The sequence below is a fragment of the Enhydra lutris genome, unplaced genomic scaffold (assembly GCF_002288905.1).
Source record: "Enhydra lutris kenyoni isolate GAN:26980312 unplaced genomic scaffold, ASM228890v2 scaffoldscaffold39, whole genome shotgun sequence".
Taxonomy (NCBI): Eukaryota; Metazoa; Chordata; class Mammalia; order Carnivora; family Mustelidae; genus Enhydra; species Enhydra lutris.
The window spans coordinates 26991815-27017902 of NW_019154123.1; the positions used below are offsets into that span (position 1 = coordinate 26991815).

Genomic DNA, 26088 nt, shown 5'->3' on the forward strand with positions numbered 1-26088 from the left:
GAGACACAGTGAGAAGACAGATCAAGAGAATGGGAAAGAACATCTACAGTCAGAGTCGCAGGACCCTGACTCCCGAATGGCGGAGAGCAATGGACGCGCCCAGGACCTAGCACCAAAGCCTGAGGCCCACTGACCAAGGTCCGAACAAAAGGAGAGAAGCCCATCCCCTCCTCTCTCTTTGTATCATGCACTCACAGATCAAGAAAGGGCCTCAAAAAATCATTAAGATTGTCAGTGAAGACTTCAGACCCCTTGGCATCTCCTGCCAGTCCCCGACGCCAGCCGGAGCGCCTTTCTTCTGTGTGTGTTCCCGTCCCTCTGTGTTTCACAAGCCACAAATACGGGATCTCCTGACTATCAGTAAATGTGAGAACGGTGACTGGGGCTCACAGCAAGACGGTGCCGACCTAAGCTTGTCCTTGAACGAATGGTACCACAAGACCTGTTTGGTGAATCCTAACGTCCAGATTCAGGACATAGCCCAGCTTCCCGTCTCTCCTTGCGTTGTTTCCCACCACGGCTTTCTTTATTAGAAACAGCAGTGACGGGACGCCTGGGTGGCTCAGTTGGTTAAGCAGCTGCCTTCGGCTCAGGTCATGATCCCAGCGTCCTGGGATCGAGTCCCACATCGGGCTCCTTGCTCGTCAGGGAGCCTGCTTCTCCCTCTGCCTCTGCCTGCCATTCTGTCTGCCTGTATTCCCTCTCTTGCTGTGTCTCCCTCTGTCAAATAAATAAATAAAAGCTTTTTAAAAAAAAATTAAGTCTTCAAAAAAAGAATCCTGAGATATTAATATGTATTATCAAACATTGATAATTAAAACAGCCTGTTAGGGACGCCTGGGTGGCTCAGTTGGTTGGGCAGCTGCCTTCGGCTCAGGTCATGATCCCAGCGTCCTGGGATCGAGTCCCACATCGGGCTCCTTGCTCGTCAGGGAGCCTGCTTCTCCCTCTGCCTCTGCCTGCCATTCTGTCTGCCTGTGCTCGCTCTCTCTCCCTCTCTCTCTCTGACAAATAAATAAATAAAATCTTTAAAAAAAAAAAATAAACAGCAGTGACAATGGCGGCTCTTGACAACAAGGAGTAACAATTTAGAGAACACTTTCACCTTCCACAGCCATCTTCTCCTTTGGTCCTCACAACACCCCTGGGAGGCAGGCAGGGAGAGGGCCCCCTGTGCAGAGCGGAGGAAGGAGGCCGGGAGGAGAGGCAGGATTGCCGGGAGCCCACGGCTGGGTTTGAATCCCCCATGCCTGACTAGAAAATCTGTGCTTGGCCCTGACCTCCGGTGATTTGCCCTTTGCTTTCCTATAATTCAATTATTTAGGTTCCCATTTCTAACACCCTGAACTTTGCTTCACGATGCAGGTGTCGGCCCTCCCACGGGTTTCCCACCATGCGGTTAGAAATCGCATTCCTCTTCCATCCCAGCTTCTCCTGTCCCCCTTGAAGACTGCTTCGTGTCCATGTCTGCTTACCCAACTGCATACGAGAAGCTTTCACTCCCAGGATCCCACTGGACTAACTCCTCAGCCTTAAAGGGGGTTCCCAAAGGAGGCAGAAACTTTAGGAGGCTCAGCACCCTGAGAATGAAAGTATCAATGGTCTAAAATGAGTTTGGTGGCGGGGCCATGACAGTTTATCTCAGGAGGCTTAGGAGAATGTGCCTACCTTTTTTTTTTTTTTTTAACCAAGTGACAAGAAAATGTAACTCAGTCTTCCCCAGAGCCCATGTGCTCATCAGAGACCGGTTGGAAGAGCCTGCGTTTGACCCCAATGTTGCAACCCTGATGTTCTTCAAGAGAGACCAGCAAAAGCCCAGGTTGAGAGAGAAAGAAGGGAGAAGAGAGAAAAGCACAGAGAAAAGGAAAACAGATGAGACAGGGAACCCTAGAAGAAACTGTGAAGTAGGTAACACAGAGACACCACGGGGCTCTTTCACAGGCCCCCCACACTGGTGCGCTATACCCCGGAAATCAACATGACCACAGCTCAAGTGCCCGCCCTTCACGCCTCTCCTTTCCCCACATCCTGCCACGGCTCCATTGAAGTGTGTCCCCACCCCTGCCCCCAGCCTGGGCTCCAGCCCCATGGCAGAGACTACTGTCCAGACAACTCAAACCAGCCACCTCGCAGAGTGACTGCTTGGCCCACGGCTGGTACAATCCTGAAACCAGTCCTAATGTGAGGCTGTCCCCCCGACACCCAGCTCTTCTCTAGCAGTGGCTGGTGTCCTCTAGTCCGACTCAGTCTGGATATGATCTGTCTGGAAACTGTCAGATTCCACAACGCTGCTCAACCCCACCCCCCCAGTTCAGATGCCAGTCACCAGGCCAGGCTGTTCAGCTGTGCTTCTGAGCAACTGGCTATAGATCAGAGGTTCCCGTGATACCGTCCCTGGCTTCCATTAATTGGTAGAATGGCTCTCAGAATTCAGAGAAACACTTGATTTCCAAGATTACCGCTGTGTTTCAAAAGGGTATAACTCAGGAACAGTGAGGGGAAGAGACGCCAAGGGCGGAAAGTGTGTCACTTCCATGCTCTCTCCAGGCCCACCACCTTCTCCAAATCTCCATGTGTCCACCAGCCTGGAAGCTTTTCGAACCTCGTTCTTTTGGGGTTTTATGGAGGCTTCATTACGTTGGCATGATTGATGAAATCATTAGCCATTGGCAACTGACTCCATCTCTAGTCCCCACGTCTCCCCTGAAAGTTCCAGCCCTCTAATCACCCCACCCTTACGTGCTTTCCAAAAGCCAACTTATTGACATGAACCCAGCTGTGGGTGAGAGGAGATGGTTATGAATGACCAGATACCCTTATCACTCTTATCTCTTAGGAAATTCCAAGGGTTTTGGGAGCTCTATGCCAGGAATGGGTATTAAAGCCAAATATATATTTCTTCCTATAATCACAATATCACAGCTGGCTACTCCACAACCCTGCTCTCTGTCTGCCCTGCCCATGTTTCCCAATCCCCCTTTGCTCCTGCTCAGACAGGCTAAGGGCAGAGACATCTCACAGGAACACAGAATATCAGCTTTTCCCCCACGCTCCGGAACCTCACACCCAACTCCCTCCTTTGTGAGAGGGTAAGGAATCCCCTCCCGTCTCAGACAGGTCCTACCACAAAGGTCATGACTCACAGACTCTCCCTCTGCCCCTCTACCCAGTCCTTTCTATCCCCGAGGGAAGGAGGGAGTAGAACAGCTGGGCTTATGGCAGGTGACAATTGGACCAGCTCTGAGCTATCTTTTTTTTTTTTTTTTCCTTTTCTCCAGGTACTTTTTAAAAAATTTATTATTAATTATTTTTATTAACATATAATGTATTCTTTTCCCCAAGGGTACAGGTCTGTGAATCATCAGGCTTACGCATTTCACAGCACTCACCATAGCACATACCCTCCCCAATGTCCATAACCCAGCCACCCTCTCCATACTCCCTCTCCACCCAGCAACCCTCTTTTTTTTTTAACCCCAAAAAATAGTCTCATTATTCAGCCTCTATTACACAGGCACAAACGGGGTGCTGTGATGGGCAACACCGACAGCGAGAGCCTCTGAGGTTGCCCCATATTTAAGTGCCATGCTCAGGCTGGACACGAGGCTATCTCCCAGACTGGAGAAATGGATGATTTGGAGAAATTTATCATTTTCCCTGAACCATTTGCAGGAAGGTTCTGCTCCATATCAGGGACCAAGTCTTGTCTTTCATCTCCAACTTGCCTGAGATGCTGTGGGGACCCACATGGGTGGCCCCAACAGCTCCAGGCCAGAAAAATAAAAAGCTCAGAGTTCCCAGATGTCACGTCAGATTCAGATGGCTAAAGGAAAGGTTACATTGTTTGTAGAAGCCAGCTGGGCCCCTGTGGAAGTCTGTAAGGTGTTGCCAAAGTCCAGATGAACATCTGTGGAGTGTCAGACGCCAGAGTTCTCATCCTCAGAGTGAGGCAGACAGAAACTTGTGCAGCTCAGAAATGCTCTGGACACAGAGCTTACTCGAGGCCCAGCTTCAGATGGGGCAGTTTCCACTAAGTTAGTTCATAGATTTCTCAGCAATTGCATCTGGAATCACTTATTTTTTAGAACTGAGGCATCAAAATTTCCAAGTGACGGGGGGCACCTGGGTGGCTCAGATGGTTAAGCGTCTGCCTTCGGCTCAGGTCATGATCTCCGGCTCCTGGCTCAGCAGGGAGTCTGCTTCTCCCTCTGCCGCTCTACCGGCTCGTGCTCTCTCTCTCTCCCACAAATGAATGAATAAAATCTTTAAAAATATTTTTTTTTCTTTTCCAAGTGACAGTGTTTCATTTGTGAGGGACTTCTGAGACTTTCAGCTTCCTTCCAGACTTTGAAGATGCGAGGAATGCCCAGCCTCAACCCTTTCTCAATGGGTCTTGCCCACCACACTTTCATTTTGCTCTTGGTAGAGGTAGATGTGAAGTTGACCGCCATCTGGGTAAGGCTGGGAAGCTTCAGGCTCTTCCTGGTGTCTCCACCCCGTTGGCAAAATGAGACAACCCCATAGGATACCATGTGGTTAGTCTTGGTTTAAAAGACTCTGCGGGTAGAGGGTAAGAGGGCTGTGATTCCTAAGTGGGAGGACAGTAGGTACCGGCAGGGTAAAATGAACAAGCATGTGGGCCTCTATGGTCCCCAGCCCTGAATTGCAGTTTTAACCATTTCAAATGCTGAGGATTCACTTAGCTTGAGAGGTTCTGACATGGGACACAGGGGCCACGGAAGGGAAATGCACAATTTTCAGAAGAAGAGAACTTTGTTCCTGACATGGTCCTCTTTGATGGCAAAAAGCGAAAAGAGCGGTGCCACCTGTAGACCATCTTGATTCACAGTAGAAAACCAGGAGCAGGTTTATGGGGCACCTGGCTGGTTCAGTGGGTTAAAGCCTCTGCCTTCGGCTCAGGTCATCATCCCAGGGTCCTGGAATCAAGCCCCGAGTCGGGCTCTCTGTTCAGCAGGAAGCCTGCTTCCACCTCTCTCACTCTGCCTGCCTCTCTGCCTGCTTGTGATCTCTGTCTGTCAAATAAATAAATAAAATCTTAAAAAAAAAAAAAAAAGGAAAAAGAAAAAGAAAAAAATAAACCAGGAGCAGGTTTAGAAAAAAAGGAATTCTCTTCTTGAAACTGAAGTTCCATAAAAGCACAGATTTCTTCTCTGTGGGGACTGGCTTTTTTCACTTGCGAGACGGGCACTAGCAAGCCCACAGTCTGGGGGAGACGATTTCCTTAAGGCCGGCGGAGCTGGGAGGTTGAAGATGAACCACGTGCTTCCAGAGATCTGGGCAGAGCTGCAGTCCCTCCCACACTGCAGATTCCTGAGGGTGGGCCAGGTAATCTGTCTTCCTGGAGGAGACTTGGGAAGGGCTTGTCTTTCCCATGAGTCTGGGACCACACGCCTCGTGGAGCAGGTGTGAGCACAGCCAGGCTCTGGGAAGCTGGGCCCGGCTAGGGAGGGGCAATCCCACGGCTCACCAGACGGACTGGAGGGGCTCCCTGCCTGGGACACTGGGTACTGATCCGTAGCCACAGGACCAGGCCCGTCCAAGCTGCAGGGGGTGGTACTTTACGTAAAAGATGCTCTGTCCACGGCTTTGTCCCCTGAGAAGAGAAACTGCCACTGATTTGGAGGTGTGTCACTATCATTCCTCAGAATCACATCTTCACTCTGTCTCAAGGGGCTCGATCCCTGGGGGCTCCTGACCTGGCTCAGAGCTATGGAGAAGTGTTCATCCTCCATGCTGCCCATGTCCCCTTGGAAATAGAGGAAAAGAACATCTGGGAATTCCACTCAGTCTTTACAGCTCTGGGCAGCCAAACAGCTATCTTCCTTATCTCTTCCTCAGTAAGTGACACAGGTGACAGCCTAGTTCCTGCCCACCACCTGAGATAGCAAGCTGCTCCGGTTGGGTTGGGCCAAGGTGTGTTGTGCTGGCCAGGGCTGCCTGGCCCACTGGCGAGCCGCTCCCCTTCTGGGCTCTCCCATTAAGCCCCAGGGGAGAGGTCTGGTCCCAGCAACTGAAAACTTATTTAGAATCTCCCCGTCCTCAGATCTGGGCCCTAGACATCAATGCCAGAATAACAACATCCTCTGACATGGATGTAAGAGGCTGATGGAAGAGAAGGGGCCGGGCCTGACGTGGAGTCGACTAGGAAGCAGAGGTGGAGACTAAGAAGACAGAGAAGAGTAAGAAACAGAACCCCTCAGAGAGGGGGTCAGTGCCTAGCTCTCCCAAGGCCCCCCAGCCTGGCAGGGTCCCAGGGCACACCCACCTTCGTGCCGCTCACGGCAACAGTTTTCCCTTCCGCGGCTCCTGGGACTGGGAAGAAGCCAGGCCTTGCCCTCCGAGCCCGGAGGCCCACACCCCACATGGGCCACACCACGGCGGCCTGCTGGCTGCCACAGTGCCGAGAGAGACATCTTTCTCCTCTGACCAGAGAATCTCCACACTTGAGCAGGGCGTCTAGAAAGGTAGGGAAACTGTCCCTCAGATGTGCCCAGAGGAGGAAACACTCAGCTTCCTGTACCCAGGAAGCAGGGGGAGAGGAAAAGGTCTGCCCTGGGCAGGGAGCCAAGCCCCTACCCAGAAGCCTTCTGCAAGTGCCTCCAGCAGGCCACCCGCCAGGCCTTCAGGGATACATGTGACACATGAGATGGTGCCTTTTCTCTCTTCTGACAGCGGGAGGAAAAGAAACCAGGTGAGAAACTGCTTCTGCCCACACAGGTCAGGAGAGGGGCAGAGCAAGAAAAGGCCTGTCCCTTCCCTGCAGACAAAGCACATCCGCACAGACTGTTTCTGCCTGGGATACACACACACAAGCCAGCAGTTTGCTTTCTGAAAGTTGATTATTTATTAATTACACATCAGAGAGGACGCAAACTGCCGCGGAACAGTGATGTGGTGGGCCAGGTGGGGGCCGCCTTCATCCCCTCTGGCTCTGGATGGGCGGGGGCGGGGGCAGGAGCTGGGGTCAGGGGGCTCCGTGGGCCGGAGCGTGCCTGCGGGCAGTCAGGAGCCGACAGCCCTATACCTACTCCGTGAGTTTCCGCTCAGTTCAGATGAGATGAGAATTGTGAAAGCTTTTTGGAAGCAGGAAATACAACAGACAATTTTAAATGTGAGTGAAGGTCCCCGCAGGAAAGTCGGGGGCAGAGTAAGAAAGGAGGGCTTCTGGACGGTGCATTTCCTCTCTTCACCACCTAACTCATCATCAAGTTTCAGGGAAATCCTTCCTCTGTGGCTCAGCCCTGACGGCCACCCTCCCAAGACCTGGCCTGGGCCAGCGCCACAAGAGCCAGCACCGACAGCCGACAGCCGGTTAGGGTTCTGCCACCCAGACCCACACGAGGAATGGAAATGGCCCCGCCGCGGAGGAGGGAAGGTCCCGTGTGGAGTGGTCAAAGTCTGACTTCCCCGGACTTGAATCTGGGCAGCGCCTTCGGTCAATATTGATTTAAGTGTCACTAGAAACATGAGACCTTCGTGGCAATGTGGGTCTCCTCTGCCACATAGTTCAAAAGCCATGGTCTCCATAAGGTAGTTTCTGCATGCTTGCTCTCTGGTTTCTCCATGCCTGCGCACCCTAATCCTTGCCCAAGGCTGAGAATCTCCCAAGGCACAACCAGGTCAGCCCCACCCCCCCACCCCCGCAGAGCCCCGGCAGTGGTGAGCCTCTCAGACACCGTGCAAACACTGACTGCCAGTGGTTCTGGCTCCTAGGACCCCACTGCAGATCCTTCCCCAGTACAGCCATTTCCACCTGCGGGACTCAGAGCCCGGAGACACAGTGCTCTAGACACCTGCTACTGTCCCACAGATGGCGGGAGCCCACCGCAGCAACGCCATGGCCGCCTAAAAAAGAGCGTCCCCTGCCCTCCCCAGCCTCCTTGGCAAATGGGCAGAGCCTTCCCAGCAGGACTCAGGCTGACCCTGGAAAGTCCACTTGGCTTTAACATCACAAGGAGCAACATGGACCCTAACGCCCTCCCCCAGGAACAGGCAAACCAGCTAAAAATCACCTGCAAAAGGCTTATTCTTCTGGGTGCATCAGTCCATCAGCCAATGTTATACCTGTTTAAGAACTGTTACGGGCCGAGTAGTTCTGACTTCTGGAATTACATTAATGTTTGGCATACTCAAGAGTCAAATCAAATCAACAAGGATGAGAGAAAAATCAGGCTGCAAAGTGAAACAAGTTGGCCTAACTGTATTTCAGACAAATCACATAATCACACTGAAGGTGGGAAAAGAACTGAACCAGAGTAACTTCTGAACATGATTCTTTGCCTGTGTGCTTTCAGTCTAACGACAAAAATAACTACAACTATTCAATTCTAGATAGAAAGGTTTTGGGGTTTCATTGGGGGGGGGAGTTTGTTTTACAGGGGTAGGAGTTAACAGTTCTAAATCTACCTTCCGTGAACTGTAGGATTGAGCAAAGAAGTAAATGTAGATGAAAGTTAAGTTTCTCACTGTTGGAGAAGGGAGTTACAACTAAAGAAAGAGGGATGAGGAGAAGAATGACCCCTGGGTTGGTGGGTCGAAATGAGAAGTATCAGTTCCAATTTGTGGTTTTTAATATAGATAGAAAAATAAAAAACTGGGTATGTGCGTGTGTTTACATTCCTTCTCTCTGTCCACCTGAAGGTTCTAAAGCAAAGACACCCCCGTAGCCATCAACATACCGAGGCCCCAGCTCTCAGTCTTTAAATACCATTCCTCACCTTAAGGAACCAAGACCCTTTGGAGAAATGGCTGATTCAGGGCTGGGGAAAAGAAAGTACAAAATGAGCCTGGCACATTTTGTGTCAAAAAGTAAGAAAGTGCTAGAAAGAAAGAGATGAGAATGTGACTAAAGGACATAGGAGCCAACTTGAAGGGGCTCCCACTGGCCAATTCTGGGCTAATCTGAGCATCAAAATAATAATAGCAATAGAATGTTTAAGTAATAAAATAAGAATCTGAGTTCATACAGATGTAAATAAATGAACAGATTAAAATGAGGAGAAGGGAAAGTCCTTTTTTACAGAAGAACACCAACTAACATCTGTGGAAGGAGCGATGGTGTCAGAAGAATCACCATTTTGCAACCATCAGAGTCATAACCAATTCTGTCCAGAATCACCATCCATGGGTACTAATGCCACTGAGTTAAAGACCGATGAGGTAACAAGATATTTCCCTAGTCTCAAAGTATCCTCAGCAAACTGTTTATTAACTACAAAGGGAAGGTCAATGACTTTAGAGTGGATTAACTTAATGGACACCACCTTAAATAAGTAACCGAAGTTAGCATCACCAATAATGGGACAAAGGGACATCCTGTACCTTCTAGAGAAGAACACAACTATCACTTCTAGGGTATTCCTGCCCAAAACACAAAAGCTAAATCTAACCGTGAGGGGTCATGTCCCAAACTGAGGGATGTTCTGCAAAACAACTGGCCGGTGTTTTTCAAAAAATGTCATGAAAGACTGGAAAAGGCTAAGAGACAGTTGCAGATTAAAGAAGAGTAGAGATAGGACAACTAAGTGCAAAGTGTCACCCTGGACCAGACCCTGGGATATGTGGAAAAATGCTATAGGATGTGAGGGGGATAACTGAAAAAATTGGAATGTGGGACCGAGGACCAGATAATAGGATGTAGCAATGTCCCATTTCCTGATCTCAATAAATATACTGTGGTTCGGTAAAAGAAAATTCTTGTTCTCGGGAAACACACACTGAAGAATTCATGGATAGGGGTACTTGATGTGTACAAATTACCTTCAGATGGCTTAGAGGAAAAGTACAGAATATATATTAGAATATATAGACAAATATATACACAAATGGAATAGAAACAGAGAGAGAGAGGGAGCATACTAATGATGAAGCCAAAGGGCGAAATGTTAACAAATGGTAAATCTGAGTCAAGAATATATGGGCATTCTTGGGGTGCCTGGCTGGCTCAGTCAGGTAAGCCTCTGACTTCGGTTCAGGTCATGATCTCAGGATCCTGGGATCGAGCCCCACCATGCACAGGGCTCCGTGCTCTGTGGGGAGTCTGCTTGCACCCCTCCCCCCACTTGTGCACTCACTTTCATTCTCTCTCTCTAATAAATAAAACCTTAAAAAATATATATATAGGCATTCTTCGTACCATTGTAACTTTCTATGATTGCGAAATTTTATCAACATGTTAAAACTTTAAAAATAAAGAAATAGTAAGTTCAACAAAAACTATATGTTATGCAAGGAGCCCAGACACTTATTTTAAAAAATTGCTTGTACAGTCTTGTGCCCAACATGACACTGATTTTTACTAAATGTGAGCTAGCGGAATGAATGAATGAAATGTGCTTTAGAAAGTGACATTAGGCACCTCTTTTAGAGGGCAGAAAAAGCACTTCTGTGCCTTCTAAATTACCATAAAATGACAGAAAAGATGTGTTGTTGTTGTTTTTTAGTATAAAACTGTGCTTATAACTGGCAGGGAAAAAAGAACAAATGCCACCAGCAGATCAGACATTTGAGGAAATTCCTACAGATGGACTTGGAAAGGGGAAGAAAAAGCAAAGGAGGGAGAAGCAGCTCGGCCAAGAGAAAAGCTGTCTTCCAAGGAGCCTGAGAAGCTCCAAGTTCAGAGCCCGCTAGCTAATCCAGGGCGTGGACCTGGGTGGGGAATCCGCTGAACATAAGGTGATCTTGAAGGCTCTTTCCTGCATGTGGAAGTGACATCTGGACACTTACCGCACCAGAGAGGCGGGTAGTAAACAGGCCTCTGTGGTTGCTCAGTTCACGGTGAAGTGGTACAGTAGTCATAACTCTGAACTGTGAAAGTTTGACATGTGCACTTAGTCCCTGGGGCAGCTGTTCTCGAACTTTCCTTTCTCCAGGTCCCTTTACATTCTTAAAAATTATTGAGTGATGTGGAAGTGTTGGGATTTGGAGCCAATGTCAAGAATTCTTGAGACAAAAATAAATAAACAAATAAATAAATAAATATTTAAAAAAATTCTTGAGATGTCTTCAGTGCAAAAAGGTGGTTTTATTAAAGCATGGGGACAGGACCCATGGACAGAAAGAGCTGCACTGGGGTTGTGAGGGGTGGTAATTATATACATTCAAGGTGAGAGGGGGCTAGGGGTAGTGTTAAGTCTCTAAGGAATTTGGAAGTAAGGTTTCCAGGACCTTGAGGGGGTTAGCTACTGTTAGGAAAAGTCATTTATTGGGGCACCTGGGTGGCTCAGTCGGTTAAGCATCTGCCTTCAGCTCAGGTCATGATATCAGGGTCCTGGGATTGAGCCTGGTGTCAGGCTCCTCGCTCAGTAGAGAGCCTGCTTCTCTCTGTCCCTCTCCCCACTCTCCTTGCTTGTATGTGCTCTCTTTCGTTCACTCTCTCTCTTTCTCAAATAAATAAAATCTTTTTTTAAAAAAAGGAAAAGTCATTTATTACTATCTAGTAAAACGTTAGTCATGAAAACTTTCAGATGCGTATCAGTGGGCCATGTGCTTGGAGGATGACTGTTAACCTATATCTTGAGGAGTAAAGATAAAGTTAGTTTACAAAGGAATTTTTGTAGATTAAAGTAGACTTACAGGATCCTGGAGGTCAGGACCATGTCAAGCCGAGATTGCCTTCTACCCTTAGTGAAGTATTAACATCGAGGCAGTTGAGTTCCTAGAGGAAGGTCACTCTGTCTGTTTCAAGTACTTGTCAATGGTCTGTACACAGTAAGGAAATTTAATTTTTTCTTTTGCCTTTGTTTCCTACATCATCGAGGACCCCAAAGAGCTTTTGTTTATGTGTGTTGTATCTACCAATATTTACCATGTCAGAAATTTAAAGGGAGATATTTTAAATTATTAATCATTTAAAAATCACAGTAATAGCCTCATTATCTGTTCAAATAAATGCCCCGTTCTCATGAAGAATAATTACTGCCCAAAACAAGACCACTTAATAAAAAGAGGCCTTGTCAGACATTTTGCGGATCATTCTAATGTCTGGTCTGATAGAAGACAGCGGGACCCACCTAGCTACTTCTGCATTCAATCTGTTGTGAAGTATTCTTTTTGAAACACATGACAAAAGTTTGGCCTCCCGCAGTTCTACAGTTAGATGGCAAGGGTGATTGACTACCACCAGTCCACATGTGAAAAAAATTATTGTCACCCAAAAGATGAGAATCACAAAACAGGGTGACATGCAACATAACAAACAGTTATAGTCAGGGCGCCTGGGTGGTTCAGTCAGTTAAGCATCCACCTTTGACTCAGGACATGTTCTCAGCATCCTGGGATCAAGCCCTGAATCCTTGGAGCTCCCTGCTCAGCGGGGAGTCTGCTTCTCCCTCTCCTTCTGCACCCCCTCATGCACTCTCTCCTCTCTCTCTAATAAATAAATAAAATCTTAAAAAAAAAAAAAAAAAAAAGGAAAGAAAGAAAGGGAGGGAGGGAAAAAGAAAGAAAGAAAGAAAGGGCTATAGCCACACAGGAGCCAGAAGAAAGACAGGAACTGTGAAAGAAATGAAGACCCTGTTGCTCAGAGCAGCAAAGCTTTAATAACTTAATATGACATTTTCTTCTCCAATAACATCACTTGGTGATTCAGTTAAACACACACACCTCACCATTATAAATGCTATTTCTAGGTTTTAAATTTTTATAATGAAATTTTTATAATGTGGAAATGTTCATTATAATCACAGAAAAAGATATAAATTTTATAAACCTCAACAATGTAAAAATAATAATCCAACCAATAAAAACTGAGAAACAAAATGAGGGAAATGGATGGGAGAGTAAATGTGCCAATGTCTTCTTTTTTTTCAGCTCAGGAAGCGATAAGTAAATAATTAATACATGGATAACTTGGTCAAGAAATTAAGGTACAAAGATATGACTTAAAGGAAATGAAAACCAGAAATCAGAAGCAGTGAGTATCTCTGGGAAGTGTGGGTGGAGGCTTTTAATTTTATACTATTCTTGGTCGTTTGAATTGTTTTTTACTGCATGCATGGAGTACTTCAGTGATAAAAATATTAGCTTTTTTTAATGTAAATAAACAATTAACACACTATTAGAAATATTGTTAAAATAGAATGGGGTTTCATGCTGACCTAGAGTCAGTCCTCCTGTTTTTAACTCAACTTCATTTTTTGCAACGTCCGGAGAAGCCTGTGGTTTCTATCAGTTTGCAAGTGTTGGATGGATGGGATACTTAAATAGAGTGAAGGCTTTTGTAAAATTAATGTCTCTTCTTACAATCTGTTTATCTTTTTTTTTTTTTTAAGATATTTTCATTTATTTGACAGAGAGACACAGTGAGAGAGGGAACACAAGCAGGGGGAGTGGGAGAGGGAGAAGCAGGCTTCCCGCTGAACAGGGAGCCCGATGTGGGACTCGATCCCAGGACTCTGGAATCATGACCTGAGCCAAAGGCAGACACTTAACCAACTGAACCACCCAGGTGCCCCTCAATCTGCGTCTCTTTTAAGAGAAATTTGGTTTCTCTTTGTTTTGCTCTTGAAAGATCACTGCCTAAAATAAACAGGGAAAGTGACCAAGTCATGGCTTCCTGCTTCAAGTTAGAGCCCCTAAGCACTGGGATTCACATTAGATCACATTTCTCATCGGCTTCAGACGTAACTAGTGAGGGCTGCTAGGCCACCAGCACCTTTCAGTTCTTCGGAAAGCACCCAAGTCCTCTGTTTCCAGGGACTGTTTAGGAAGAGAACACAGGAGATTTTTTTTTTTTATACACCACTATCTTTTTCCTCTGTCTTTATGCCTGTGAAGAAGAAAACATTACATACCAAAATAAAAACAAAGGAAAGGTAAATAGGATGCTTTCTCCTGAGAGATGGAAACATTATCTTCTTGGAAGGGCCGCAATAGGCGTTACCTATTGAAGACTTTTGCCAAACTATTCTAAAGCACACCACCATCACTACACTCACCATAGCCCTTTGATTAAGTATTCAAACTCAGGAAGAATAAAATATATATTTTAAGAATCAGATTCACTTATACTTGATAATGACTGAAGAGCAAAAAGAGATAATGAATTATATATTTCTTTAAATCATACTACAATTATTTAATATTGTTCTGTGACTATAGAAGTGTCTAGTGTTTAAACTGTGATCCTGATGAGATACATTTTGGCCAGAGAAAGGATAAAATGGATGGAAAAATATCCACCCCATAGGAAGTCTAGGGGTTCTATCAGGCCAGACCAGGGTGTAAGCACCACCTAGTGGCACCTTCCTCAAATTACAAGAATAGTGCTTCCGCCGCGGTAGGATTTTCCTTGCAAGCCCTGATCTACTAAAAGAGGGCAAGGACTAGATTTTTTTTCTGTATCTGGCCACGGATTAAAGGGACCCTGAAGCAGTAAGAAGTTTTAAAGTCTAGTCAATCCATTCATGGCTAGGCAGAATGTATTAATCGTGTTTTTTTTTTTCTTTCCTATATCTTATGATATTATAACATCCTAAAAACTTTGCGTGCTGAAGAAAGATTGACCATCCCCCACCCCCAGCGCTAACAAGTTCTTAGAGATAGCAGAGGGCTGGCCAGGAGAACGCCTTTCATATCCAAACCAACTAATTCTGAGTCTGTCCCCCAAATCACCCTTTTTTATCTAACCCTCACACACCAAGCTAATGCTTCCCTTGTCTAAACTGTCCCAGAGCCAGGCACTAAGCAACTAGAGAACACCCCTATAGCCGGAAGTCCACCAGAACTATTCCAACGAGCCGATCCTAAACTCCCTTGCCCCGTTTTCCCCCACGGAAAACCTAATGAAGGCTGTGGCTCAGGCTGTCCCCTCGCTCCTACTCCTGCCTTCTGACCAGAAACTGAGGCTTCCCCTGTGGTCATGTATAGCATGGGATCCCCACCCTCTTCTTTTTTTTTTTTTTTTTTTTTTTTTTTTTTGAGATTTTATTTATTCGTTTGACAGACAGAGATCACAAGTAGGCCGAGAGGCAGGCAGAGAGAGAGAGAGGAAGGGAACTGAGCAGAAAGCCTGATGCAGGGCTCGATCCCAGGACCCTGAGATCATGACCCCGGCCAAAGGCAGAGGCTTTAACCCACTGAGCCACCCAGGCACACACACCCCCTTCTTTTGGGAAATGAAAGTAGTAAATTCCTTCAAGGTCACTTGTCTCTTCATGTCATCAATCTCCTCATAAGTGAAGAAACTCTGGGTACAAATGAGACAGGATCCCACTTCAGTCACTTCAGTGAAGAATCACTTCCATTCCAGTTTCTAGGGCACCTTTATTCATAAAATGTCTCCATTCCCCTTTTTATAAATGGGCAGCATTTTTGGCTCAACTGTCATTTGGGCAGTTGCAAACAGGGCTAGAAAATGGAAAGGGGGAACAACAAAGGAGAGAGCAGGAAGGGTGATGGTGTCCACAGACTCAACCCTCAGACTCAACCCTGAAAACCAGTGTGTCCCTTCTTCTCTCCCAGATTCCAAGACTGTAAGCCTCTTCTCTTCTGCCATCTCCACAAGGTGCTTCTGTCCAGGTACCATTGGTGGCTTGGCAGGGAAGCTCCCAACCAGCTGAAGCGTCACGACCTGTCACTTGCATGGAGTCCCTTCCAAAGGTTAAGACCTAATTCTGTATTTGTAATTTGTATCTTTCAACTAAAGACAATCTCTAAAATCAGACAAGTTTAACACTCTATGAAAACTGGGAGGGTGAGAGGGGTCATGGTCCAGGGATCCCTGATGTGAGTCCTTCTCTTCCATCCAAACATTCTGAGCCTCAGTTTCCTTAACTGTAAAAGGAGGGGCCAATAGGGTGGTTTTGTCTTTTTTCTTTTCTTTCTTTTATTTATTTTTTTTTTTTGAGTAAAGCAATAGAAGTTTTTTGGTTTTTTTTTTAAGATTTTATTTATTTGACAGACAGAGATCACAAATAGAGAGGCAGGTGGAGAGAGAGGAGGAAGCAGGCTCCCTGCCAGGCAGAGAGCCCGATGTGGGGCTCGATCCCAGGACCCTGAGATCCCAGGACCCTGAGCTGAAGGCAGAGGCTTTAACCCACTGAGCCACCCGGGCACCCCGCAGTAGAAGTTTATTAAGTGAAGATGCAGAAAAAGCTCTCAAGAGTGAAAGGGGTTGCCAACGAGGGCCTCTAGGGTTGGTCTTTTATAGAAAGCTAACCAGGAAACTTAAATCCTTTCAACATCTCTGTTGATAACACCTAGGGGCTGGTTATTCTTTGTTAGTCACAGATGATTATCATAAAATCACCCATCCCACACACCTATGGCAGGGTGAACCTGGAGTAGGGTGGTCTTTTTAAAATTTTTTTAAGGTCTTATTTTTTATCTATTTGAGAGAGAGCACACACAAGTTGGGGGGGACGAGAGCAGTGAGGGGGAGAGGGAGAAGGAGACTCCCCGCTGAGCAGGGAGCCCAATGATGTGGGGCTCCATCCCAGGACCCCAGAATCATGACCTGACCCAAACACAGATACTTAACCGACTGAGCGATCCAGGCACCCCAGGGTGGTTTTGTCTGAAGTTCCCTTTTCTCTTCTCCTCAGCTCTATTTATTTCTCTACATACTAATAAAGCAATACCCTATAACTTCCCATGTGGCCACCAAGGCTCATTTTGCATATTAGCTTTTTTTTTTTTTTCATATTGGCTTTTAAAAGATTCCCAACTAGACCTGACAAATGCATGGCCGTCAGTTCTTAACTGTACATGGGGTGATGCAGGTGCCGAAGGCAAGGGCAAAGCTTTTGCAATGAAGCCTGACACCAGTGCTCAAAATACTATTATAACCTAGAGACAGGATGCATTAAGCTCAATCCAGAGCTGTGTCACCGGTCAGCACCTGTGGTTCTGGCCCGTCTTGGCCCCTCAGTGCATGTGTCCTCAGACAGGTCATTGGACACCTCTGGCCTTGTCTCTAGACATGCCGAGCAAGGGGGCTGGGCCAGAGGTTTCTCAGAGCACCCCCTGCCTCTCTTGCTGGTGCTATCTCCCTGCTCCCCAGTGTCCCACACTTGACTAGACTCTCTTTACTCTGACCATCCTCAGCTAACCTCGGGAAGCCACTGAACTGAGGAAGAGAGCAAAGGATGAGAGGGCAGAGAAGGGAGAGGGTGGGCAAGGAAGTCCAGCAATGCTGGGGGCCTGTTCAGGTCTGCCACGCTCACCCTCTGGAAACACCTCTCCCCACACTCAGGCCAGCAGCCGTGGCCCTACCTGCTCTACCAGCGCACTGACTTCCATCAGGCTCTTTTCCAGCATGACTAGTCAGGCTGGCCAGAGGTGAGCACCCAAATTTCCTAGAAAGGGGTCCTCATGGACTACTCCTACAGGAGCCAAGTTTCTGGAGGAAGGCTGGACGGGGAAGAAAGAGTACAAGTCACTCATACTTGCTAATCTGCAGCTTCAGGGAACTTGGGGACAACCCACTGCATAACCCAGCTATGTTTAGAAGCTTAGGTTTCTCTGGAGACCATCCAACCCTGGGAGAAGGAAGACAGCCTCAGGTTCGTTGGAGGCATTCTTTTTTCCATAGTAACTGTGAGATTTCAGGTTTTTGGGGGCATTTTTTTAGTAGATTTTTTTTTTTTTTAAGATTTTATTTATTTACTTGACACAGAGAGAGAGATAGCACAAGTAGGAGGAGAAGCAGGCAGAGGCAGAGGGAGAAACAGGCTTCCCGCCGAGCAGGCAGCCCAGTGCAGGGCTTGGTCCCAAGACTGTGGGATCATGACCTGAGCCCAAGGCAGATGCTTCACCAACTGAGCCCCCCAGGCGCCCCGAGATTTGTTTTAAGATCCCCAGGAATACCTATTATTGGAGATCTTGACAATCATATGCACTCGGTAGATACCTGGTAAGCTGAGCCGAATTTCCTCACTCTTCCCAATGCTAAAAGCACTTGATCTTGCTAGACATCAGACCTCACTCAGCACATGGACTTGTCATCTCTCCCTGCAGGCTACCTGCTTTCTCCTGCCAGCTTAATCTTCCCAACTCACCATATCCACCACCACAGTCCTCTCCAGCCAGGGACTGGCGGCGACAAGCGCAGGATGTAGGCTGTTAGCCTTCCGTTGCCCTCCCCCGGGCTCCGGCTGCTCCTCAGGTCTCCGGGCCCATGCTTCACAAGCAGTGCTGGGCTGCAGCGTGAGGTCTGCGTCATCCAGCCACGCAAACACAGTATTTACAGCTCGCCATGTGACGGGCTCTGGGCCAGGTCCTTCCACATATGGCACAAAAGCCTGAAAATCAGGTACTGCCTCCCCGTCTCACAGTTGTGGAGGCAGACGGGGAGCCCTGAATAACTTGCCTGAGGACCCAGCACGTCCAGCATCACAGTCAGACTTTGGAACTCTGCCTCCAAGGTTCAAGTCCACCGCCAAACAACACCTCACGTTAGTGAAGTGCCCGAGGACAGAGAGTCCCAAAATAAGACTGGTTCCTGCCAGAGGCTTAGCTGGTTCTCAAACACACACACGCATACACACACATGTGTGCGTGCACACACACATGCTCACACCACACACAGGCACACACATTCTCAAGCCACTCTGGACCCATCTAGGTCTAGAAAGTGTCCCATCCTCCTCAGCAGACACCAACCCAGCAAGTTGTCCTGGACAAGGTCCCACATTCTGGCTTCAGCCACCGGAATAATCCTGCATTTGGGACTTAGGTCTCTGCTGTGCTGAGTCCCACATGGGTTCCCCCCTGAACCTTCTGATTACTTATATCACGACACTATGGAACAAATACATACTACTCACCCTCGTTTCAGTATTAGCCAACGTTTACTGGCTTCTTACTATGAACCAAGCACTACACTGAATATTTACAGGAATTATCTCTTTCTTTAAGATTTTATTTTTATTTATTTACCCAAGAGAGAGAGCATGAATTATTGCTTTTAATCTTTGTAACGCCCTAGGGCAGGTTTTATTACTGTGCCCATCTTATAGGTGAGGAAACAGAGGCTTACCTAAGTTAAATAACTTGTCCAAGGTCACAAAGTGTTAGATCAGTACCCTTGACACCACACAATTAACCTGACCTACAGCCTCTTCTCAGCTGGCCCAGTTAGTACTGATCAACACACACACACACACACACACACACACACACACACACACAAACACACACACAGAGCTACTCCCTCTGGTCTCAAGACAATTAAAGTGGAACCAAGAACCCATCCATTCACCTCTCCACCTTACTCACAAGCATCCCCACTCTGGCTGAATTTCTTGAGAGCTACTTTCCAGTCACAGTGACCAAGAGAAGAGCAGATCTGAACCAAAAGATTTGGCATGGGGCTGCCTTCTTATTCCTGTGTTCTCCAAGCTCCAAAGCTCCTAACAGAATTCCTGACTCCCGAGGCTAGAGTAAAGGTAGAAGAAGGTTCACTGGAATCTTCTGGAAGGCCAGCCACTCCCAGAGGTCATTTGCACACATGTCAGCTACCCACCCTGCCATTTGCCCCCCACACAGGCCTCCGACGTACCATCTGGGGGGCTCTGCTCTACCACCGGGGTGGGAGGCCAAGAGCAGACAACAGACTTGGCAACAAGCACACCTTGGTTACAAACGGCTCTGTTCTTTCAGCTGTCCGACCCAAATCATCCTATTCCCTCCAGTATGTGGCTCTGAGGGTTAAGTGAGCAGCATTAAACGCTCATTCTGTAGTAAGTGCCTGGGGCTCAGCCCGGGCCGTGTTTCGGAGGTTCACCCCGTGTATGCTCTACTTCCACCATACCTCAGCACCTAATGCAAAGGGCAGCCCAGGGAGCTCGGTTAAGTAGAACCAGTACTAACTGAGCACATCCCATACGTTGAGCACCAACGGCAGGCACTGAGGATACGACAACGGATAAGGAGTTCACAGCCTTCCGGGAAATCGGAAAGAAACAATTTGTTTCCGTGCCCTACAGTCAGTGCAGTGGGGAGAGCCTGCAGCTCGAGCAGAGGGAGCTGAGTCACGGGAGGCCGTGGGGGTCAAGATAAGGAGTTTGAGCTGAATTCTGAAGGCAGTGAGATGCCACGGAAAGGCTTTAAACAAAGGAGTTGAATGCACAGATTTGCGCCTTAGTAGAGGATCATTTAAGTAGCGATGTGGAGAAAGAAGTTAGAAGCCAATCCAAAAATGGTGCCATGGACAGGACAGTGCAGGAAGACAGAGGAAAGGGGTGGGTTTCAAAATGTGCAGATGGTGAAGACCAAGGGCCTTGACCCTGAATGCTGTCCAGTCCCTCAGTGTTTGGAGAGACAGGTGATGCAGAGGCCTTGCAGCCACCACAGTTTTAAAAGCAAGCCTCTCTTAGGGCAATTGAACTCACCTTTGGCTACCCGCTATTTGTGGATTTGGTTAGTCAACTAACAGTCGTCATCCACTTACATACCAGGCACTGCCTTCGGCACTAGGAAAGTTCCAGTGACCAGTCAGTTGAGTGAAAGGTCTCAGCAAGGACTGGAGAAAGACACAAGCACAGCGCCTAGAGAATGGTGACCTCTGGCTGGAGTGTGGGGCACAAACAAGATGCAGGCTCGAAACTCCAGCAGGATCAGCCTGGGCAGGGCTTCTGCCTAAGGAGCCAAACTCCAGCTGGTGGACACAGGGAGCCACTGAAGGTTCTTAACAGGGGAGAGAGGGTTACAGCAGATCCCTCTCACAAAGGGAACCAAGAATGTTTAACTTGTCTCTTTTTTTGGACTCCCTGGGGACAAGAGCCTCATGTTTCCCATCTGGGTATCTTCTTCGTGCCTATCACAGCAGCCATTATTTTGGAAGGGGTCCACAAATAACATGTTAAGTGTGTAAACTTTCATGTACAGCCTTACATGTCCAAAGAAAACACACAGGAAGTATGGGGAGAAGCTAGTCAAGTTCAAGAAAATGGAAGACCCCTAATTAACCAAGGTCTCTCTACAAGTCCTCAGCCACACTAAGAACGAACAGCTCTGGGCAGGTGTTCTGAAACAGCTTTGAGGAACTACACCAAGTCTCCAGTCACTCACTTCTCAGCAGCATGGAAACTTCCAGGGCTGGGTGTGAGGAGTGGAGTACAATGGTACAGGGGCTACAGCCCGGGGCCTGCCCAGGAGAAGAGGGGCAGTACCTTGTACTGGGTACTCGCCCCCCGCCAGCCACCATGCTGCATGTATGTACCTGTAAATCTGAAGAGGGGGTAACTGGCCAGTTTGAATGCCCCCATCAATTTAGAATCCCATCTGCCTCACCAGCCTCTGCCCTTTTGCTCAGGACTCTTAGGTTCTGGAGCCTGCTCTCTGGGAACTGTGTGAGGCCTTGAGTTGATGCTCTCCCCTCTCAGCAGGCTCATTCCTCCATTTATGCCAGAAACCCTTCTGCTCTTCTCTACAAAGTATGAGTGAAATCCAAGGGACACCGGAAACCTCAAGGTTGGGTGATCCTTCAACAGCAAAGACCGGTGCAGGTAGTTTCCTAATAAACACTGAAGCCCGGCTTTTTACTTTTTAAGGGATTCACTGTATTTCTGCAGAAACCCACTTCAATTCCATTGCTATTGAGTATTTACTATAACTAATGGTCAACAGGGAAGGAGAAAAGAAAAAAAATAACTTGCAGCCATCAGAAAATTGAGAAATCCATTTTGATGTGGAAAACCGAGGCAGAAGAAAAACTGTTAAATTTCTTTACCACCTACATCCCATTGACAAGTCCTTGAAACTGGCAGAGTGACATTCCTCTAGGGACTCAACTGCCTTAATGTTAATATTTTGCTAAGAGCAAAAGGCAATCCTAGCCCAAACCCCCATCCCCAGGATCCTGTAAGTCTACTTTAACATATAAAAATTCTTGCAGAAATTTCCTTTATTTCTAACCCCCCTAAGATACATGTTGGCAATCAAACCCCATCCCCCAAGCATATGGCTCACCAGTGGATATATATCTAAAGAGTTTCATGATGAAGGTTTTTTTTATTAGATGGTGATAAATTACCTTTTCCCAACAATAGCTAGCCCCCTTAAGGTTCTGGAAACCTTGCTTCCAAACTCCTTAGAGACTTACGCTATTCCTAACCTCCCAACTTGAAAGTATATAATGGGCCACTCCTCATGACTCTTTCTGTTCATGGGTCCTGTCCCTGTGCTTTAATATGTCTCAAGAATTCTTTCTTGGCCATCGGCTTCATACCCTAACATCTCTCCTACATCACATTTGGCTTCGGCATATATGAGTTATTTGAAAATAAAGTTACCTTCTTACACTGGTTTGATTCAATAGTAATAAAAGGCGTTTATATTATATGAGTCCTCAGTCCATTCATGGAAACCTCCATGGGGCAGGAAGGGAAGCTCAGAACTCAAAATCCACTACAAAGAATACCAAAGATTTTCTGTACACAGACGGTTAACAGTTGGCCATAATATTTTCTTGATTAAGTCAGAATACCAAAATAAACTTCTGAGATAATTACTTTTAAAATAGGGTACTGTAATGTTTCCGTTCAGCTTCCTGTCTGGTGACCCCTCATTCCCTCTCAGTCCCCCACACCACGCAAGCCTACCTGCTGGGCTGCCTCATGGAAGAGCTCCTGCACTTGAGACATCTGGGCCATTCTCCTGGAAATGGGGTCCTGGCAGTCTGGGTGGGCAGACCCCTCTGGAAGGCAAACACCATCCATGGTCAGGCTGGCTCCTCTTCCCTCCATCCTTACACTCTATCCTTCCTATATACACCAGACACAGCCCTGACTGAGGAAGGGACCTTTTCTACCCCTTCTGGAAATAGCCCCTTCCTCTCTGGTACTCAAATATATCCCGCACATCCTTCAGAAGCTCCCTGTGCTCAAACCTTGCTGTCCTAGAGCCCCAGCTATGGCAGTTGGAGCCAGCCACCAGGCTGCCCAGTCCTTGAGGATGCAGTTGGACACTCCTCTCCCACCTTCGTGAACCCCTCTGTCCCCAGCAAGGGCATCACTGGCTCACTAGAACTGGTTGCAGGTGGTGAGTGAATGTAGATTGGACCATGAGCAGAGGGGGAGAAGGGAGTTTAGGAGGTTCTTTTGGGGGTCCCCTCTGAAGCAGGGCCAGAAAGGGTAGGGGAGTGGAGGACAGGTAACGAAAAAGGCTTGGTTCTCCTCAGTGGAGCAGTCTTCCCTTGGCATCAAAGCCAGCTTTCCTTGGGGGAGGGACCTTGTGCACCCGCCTGAGTGCCCCCTTTCGCCAGCACAGGGATGGGACAGAGACAGGGCTCTTGACATACTGGAAGGAGGAGGAAAGGGAGAATGAGGGGAGGGGTATGGGGGCAGAGTTTGTCATGTGAGAAGAACATGACCAATGACAGCAGCCAGCGAAGGCGAGGAAGGGAAAGCGCCCCAAGAGTATTCTAAGGAAAAGGGCTGGGGGCTGGGAGCAGGGAGACTGCAAGGATTTGGCGGGCTGCAGAGACGAGCAGAGTGCGAGGGGCGCCCGGAAAGGTTCCGGCGCCTCTTGGCCCCCTGCCCACGCGCAGACAGCGGGTCCTGACCGAGCAGCGCTGTGCATGCCACGACCCCCGCAGCTCCGGCTTCTGGTCTGCGGAAAAGGACCCCCAGGTTCCGGAGCCGGAGCCCCGACCCCCTCACGTCTCGGTCAGCTCCTGCGCGTCGGCGAGCCCCGGATGGAGCAGCCCACACCCGGCTCTCGGGACCCTGGGGAGAACCCAGCAGCCCTCTTCCGGGCGGGGCGGGACACGCGCGGGCCCCTGACGACAGACGCGCAGGTGCACACGCGCCCGGGAGAGGCGGGGATTACCTGAGCAGGTGGCGACGCCTGGCCGCCGTACTACAGGACAGTGCTCCTCCAGAGAGAGAAACCCTCCGCAGGACCACCTAGCGCACTCCCCACCCGGCAGCCCCATCCACCCTCACCTGCTCCCGGGCCCGTGAGCTCCTAGCGCTGGGCCCGCCCGGTTCCCGCCCCGTGCCCGCCCCGCCGCCACGTGGCTGAGCAGGTGTGCGCTGCGCGGGTCCCAGCTGTTGGGCGGGAAAGGCGGATCCTGGCGGGGCTCGGTCGCCGCAGCCACGACCGCACGCACCGGCCTCGGGGCCAGATGGAGAGGGAGAGGTTGCAGAGATTTCCCTCCGCTAGGGTCGAGCCCACACCCCTAGCGCCGCCCAGGAGGGCTCCGAGCTACCCGACAGATCTGCGGGCCCTGGAACTAGGGGACCGGAATCTGGATCCCCGGCCGGGTTACAGGAGTGGGGGCTCCACTAGCCTCCAGACTTCACTCGACCAGCCACTGCCTCTGCAGCCCTCGGCCCATTCAACGCCTCCAGCTGAGGTGCCCAGCCCTGGGAAACAGGACGCGAGCTACTCACTGCAAATTCTGTCTATAGAGTAGTAGTCCAGCCCTGCACACAAGAGTGAGAAAGGTCGGGGAGCTGGAGAGCCCGCAACTCCCACGCTGGCCCCGTGGCCCCCTGAGCGGCTGCAGAAGCCTCTGGGCAGGAGAGGAGACTGCACTCCGGGGATCCCCAAGTGCGGCTGGCTACCCCACCCGGTGACAACCCCCCACCTCGAAAAAAGTGGAATTCTTTTGCCCACCCCACCTTCAGCAAGACTCAGCTTTCAGCTTTCCCTAGGGAGCAAAGTCAGATTTCTAGGGCCCCAGCCTGCAGAAAAAAAAACTGAATTAACATACAGAGAGATTAAGTTATCTCCATTTCCAATCTGGCATATATCCTAATCCTTAAATAACTTGCTAGGCTTCCATGTGGGCTTCTGAAAACAGGAGGGCAGCTGGGAGTACTTCCCACGCCCACATGAGCCTTTGTGTGAAAATCCCTAAAAATAGAGGTTGTTCTTTTAAAAACAAAAGGGAAGGCAAAGCCATGGGAACGCTGACAGAGCCCCAACGTCTCCTGCTCCAGTAAAGGTTTCTTTTTTGGTGTGGAAAGATACATAACATAAAATGTGCCATTTTAGCCACTTTTAAATGTACATTTCAGTGACATTAATTACCTGCACTTTGTTGTGCAACCATCAAGGGTATCTTTTTTGTCACCCCAAAACAGAACTACCACTACACCCATTAAACAATAACTCCTCACTGCCCCCTCCCCCAGCCCATGATAACCTTTAATCTGCTTTCTGTCTCTACGCATTTGCTTCTTCAAGATTGTTCATAGAAGTGGAGTCACACAACATTTCTCCTTCTGAGTCTGGCTTATTGCACTAAGTATGTATGTCCTCAAGGTTCATTCATATTGTAGAATGTGTCAGAACTTCATTCCCGGCAAAGACGTTTTTTCATTAATAACGTACAAAGACATTTCTCTGCAAGAGAAAAGACTCCAGAATAAATTACACATTACCCGGCTGTAAATAAAGGATGGATGGGTGGGCAGGATGACACTGTCAGATGATGGCAATCGACTAGACGGCCACGCATTACTCTCTATGGCCAGCACACCCATCTGTATTATTCACTTTGGGATTACACAGGACACTTTTTTTTTTTTTTTTTTGGTTCCTAGTTTCCTGTTTGCCACCCTCTTCCGAAGAACTGCCCTCTAAGCATCCACATGAACTTTGAAGAATCCACATTCGATTCCGAATCTGCCTGAATTAAAGACATTAGAAAAAGAAATCCACACCACTGCTCATAACCACCTACACTGTGTCACTCATTACCTTCTAAATAAATGAGACGTTCCCTTCAAAGCTTCTAAGCATTTTCATACCTAAGAACAGATTTTTGTTTCTTTTTCTTGTGTTCAAGAGAGAGGAACCCATCAATTTGCAAAGAAAAAAAAAAAGGGAGTATCTTGCTTAATGTAGATTGGTCTCATGACAATGGTACTTTAAAGGAAAACCCACTTTCGCTGTATTGAAATACAGTATCCTGCATATTCTTTGAACAGACCAATTCTGTTTTTAAGATACTACCCCATCTGACCTAGCATAAGGATGTTCACTGCCTCATTAATCTGTAATAGTTTAAAAAAGTTAGATCCCAAGTGTCTATTAATAGAAGATTGATTAAATAAGTTATGGTACAGCCATGCCATGACAGCCAGCATTAAAAGAATTAGGATATTTATATGA

The 26088-nt window shown here is 48.0% G+C and overlaps 1 protein-coding gene across 1 annotated transcript in view; it reads right to left on the minus strand.

Annotated features, from left to right (window-relative positions):
- Nucleotides 1-23899, minus strand: part of LOC111155134 (solute carrier family 12 member 8) — a 148523-nt gene extending 124624 nt beyond the window's left edge. Inside the window, exons 1-2 of the mRNA XM_022515205.1 lie at nt 23794-23899; nt 22566-22660 (exon numbers count right to left, since the gene is read on the minus strand). Of these exons, the coding sequence (XP_022370913.1) occupies nt 22566-22660; nt 23794-23899 (201 nt within the window). The remainder of the gene's footprint in view (nt 1-22565; nt 22661-23793) is intronic.
- Between the last annotated feature and the right edge of the window lie 2189 nt (nt 23900-26088).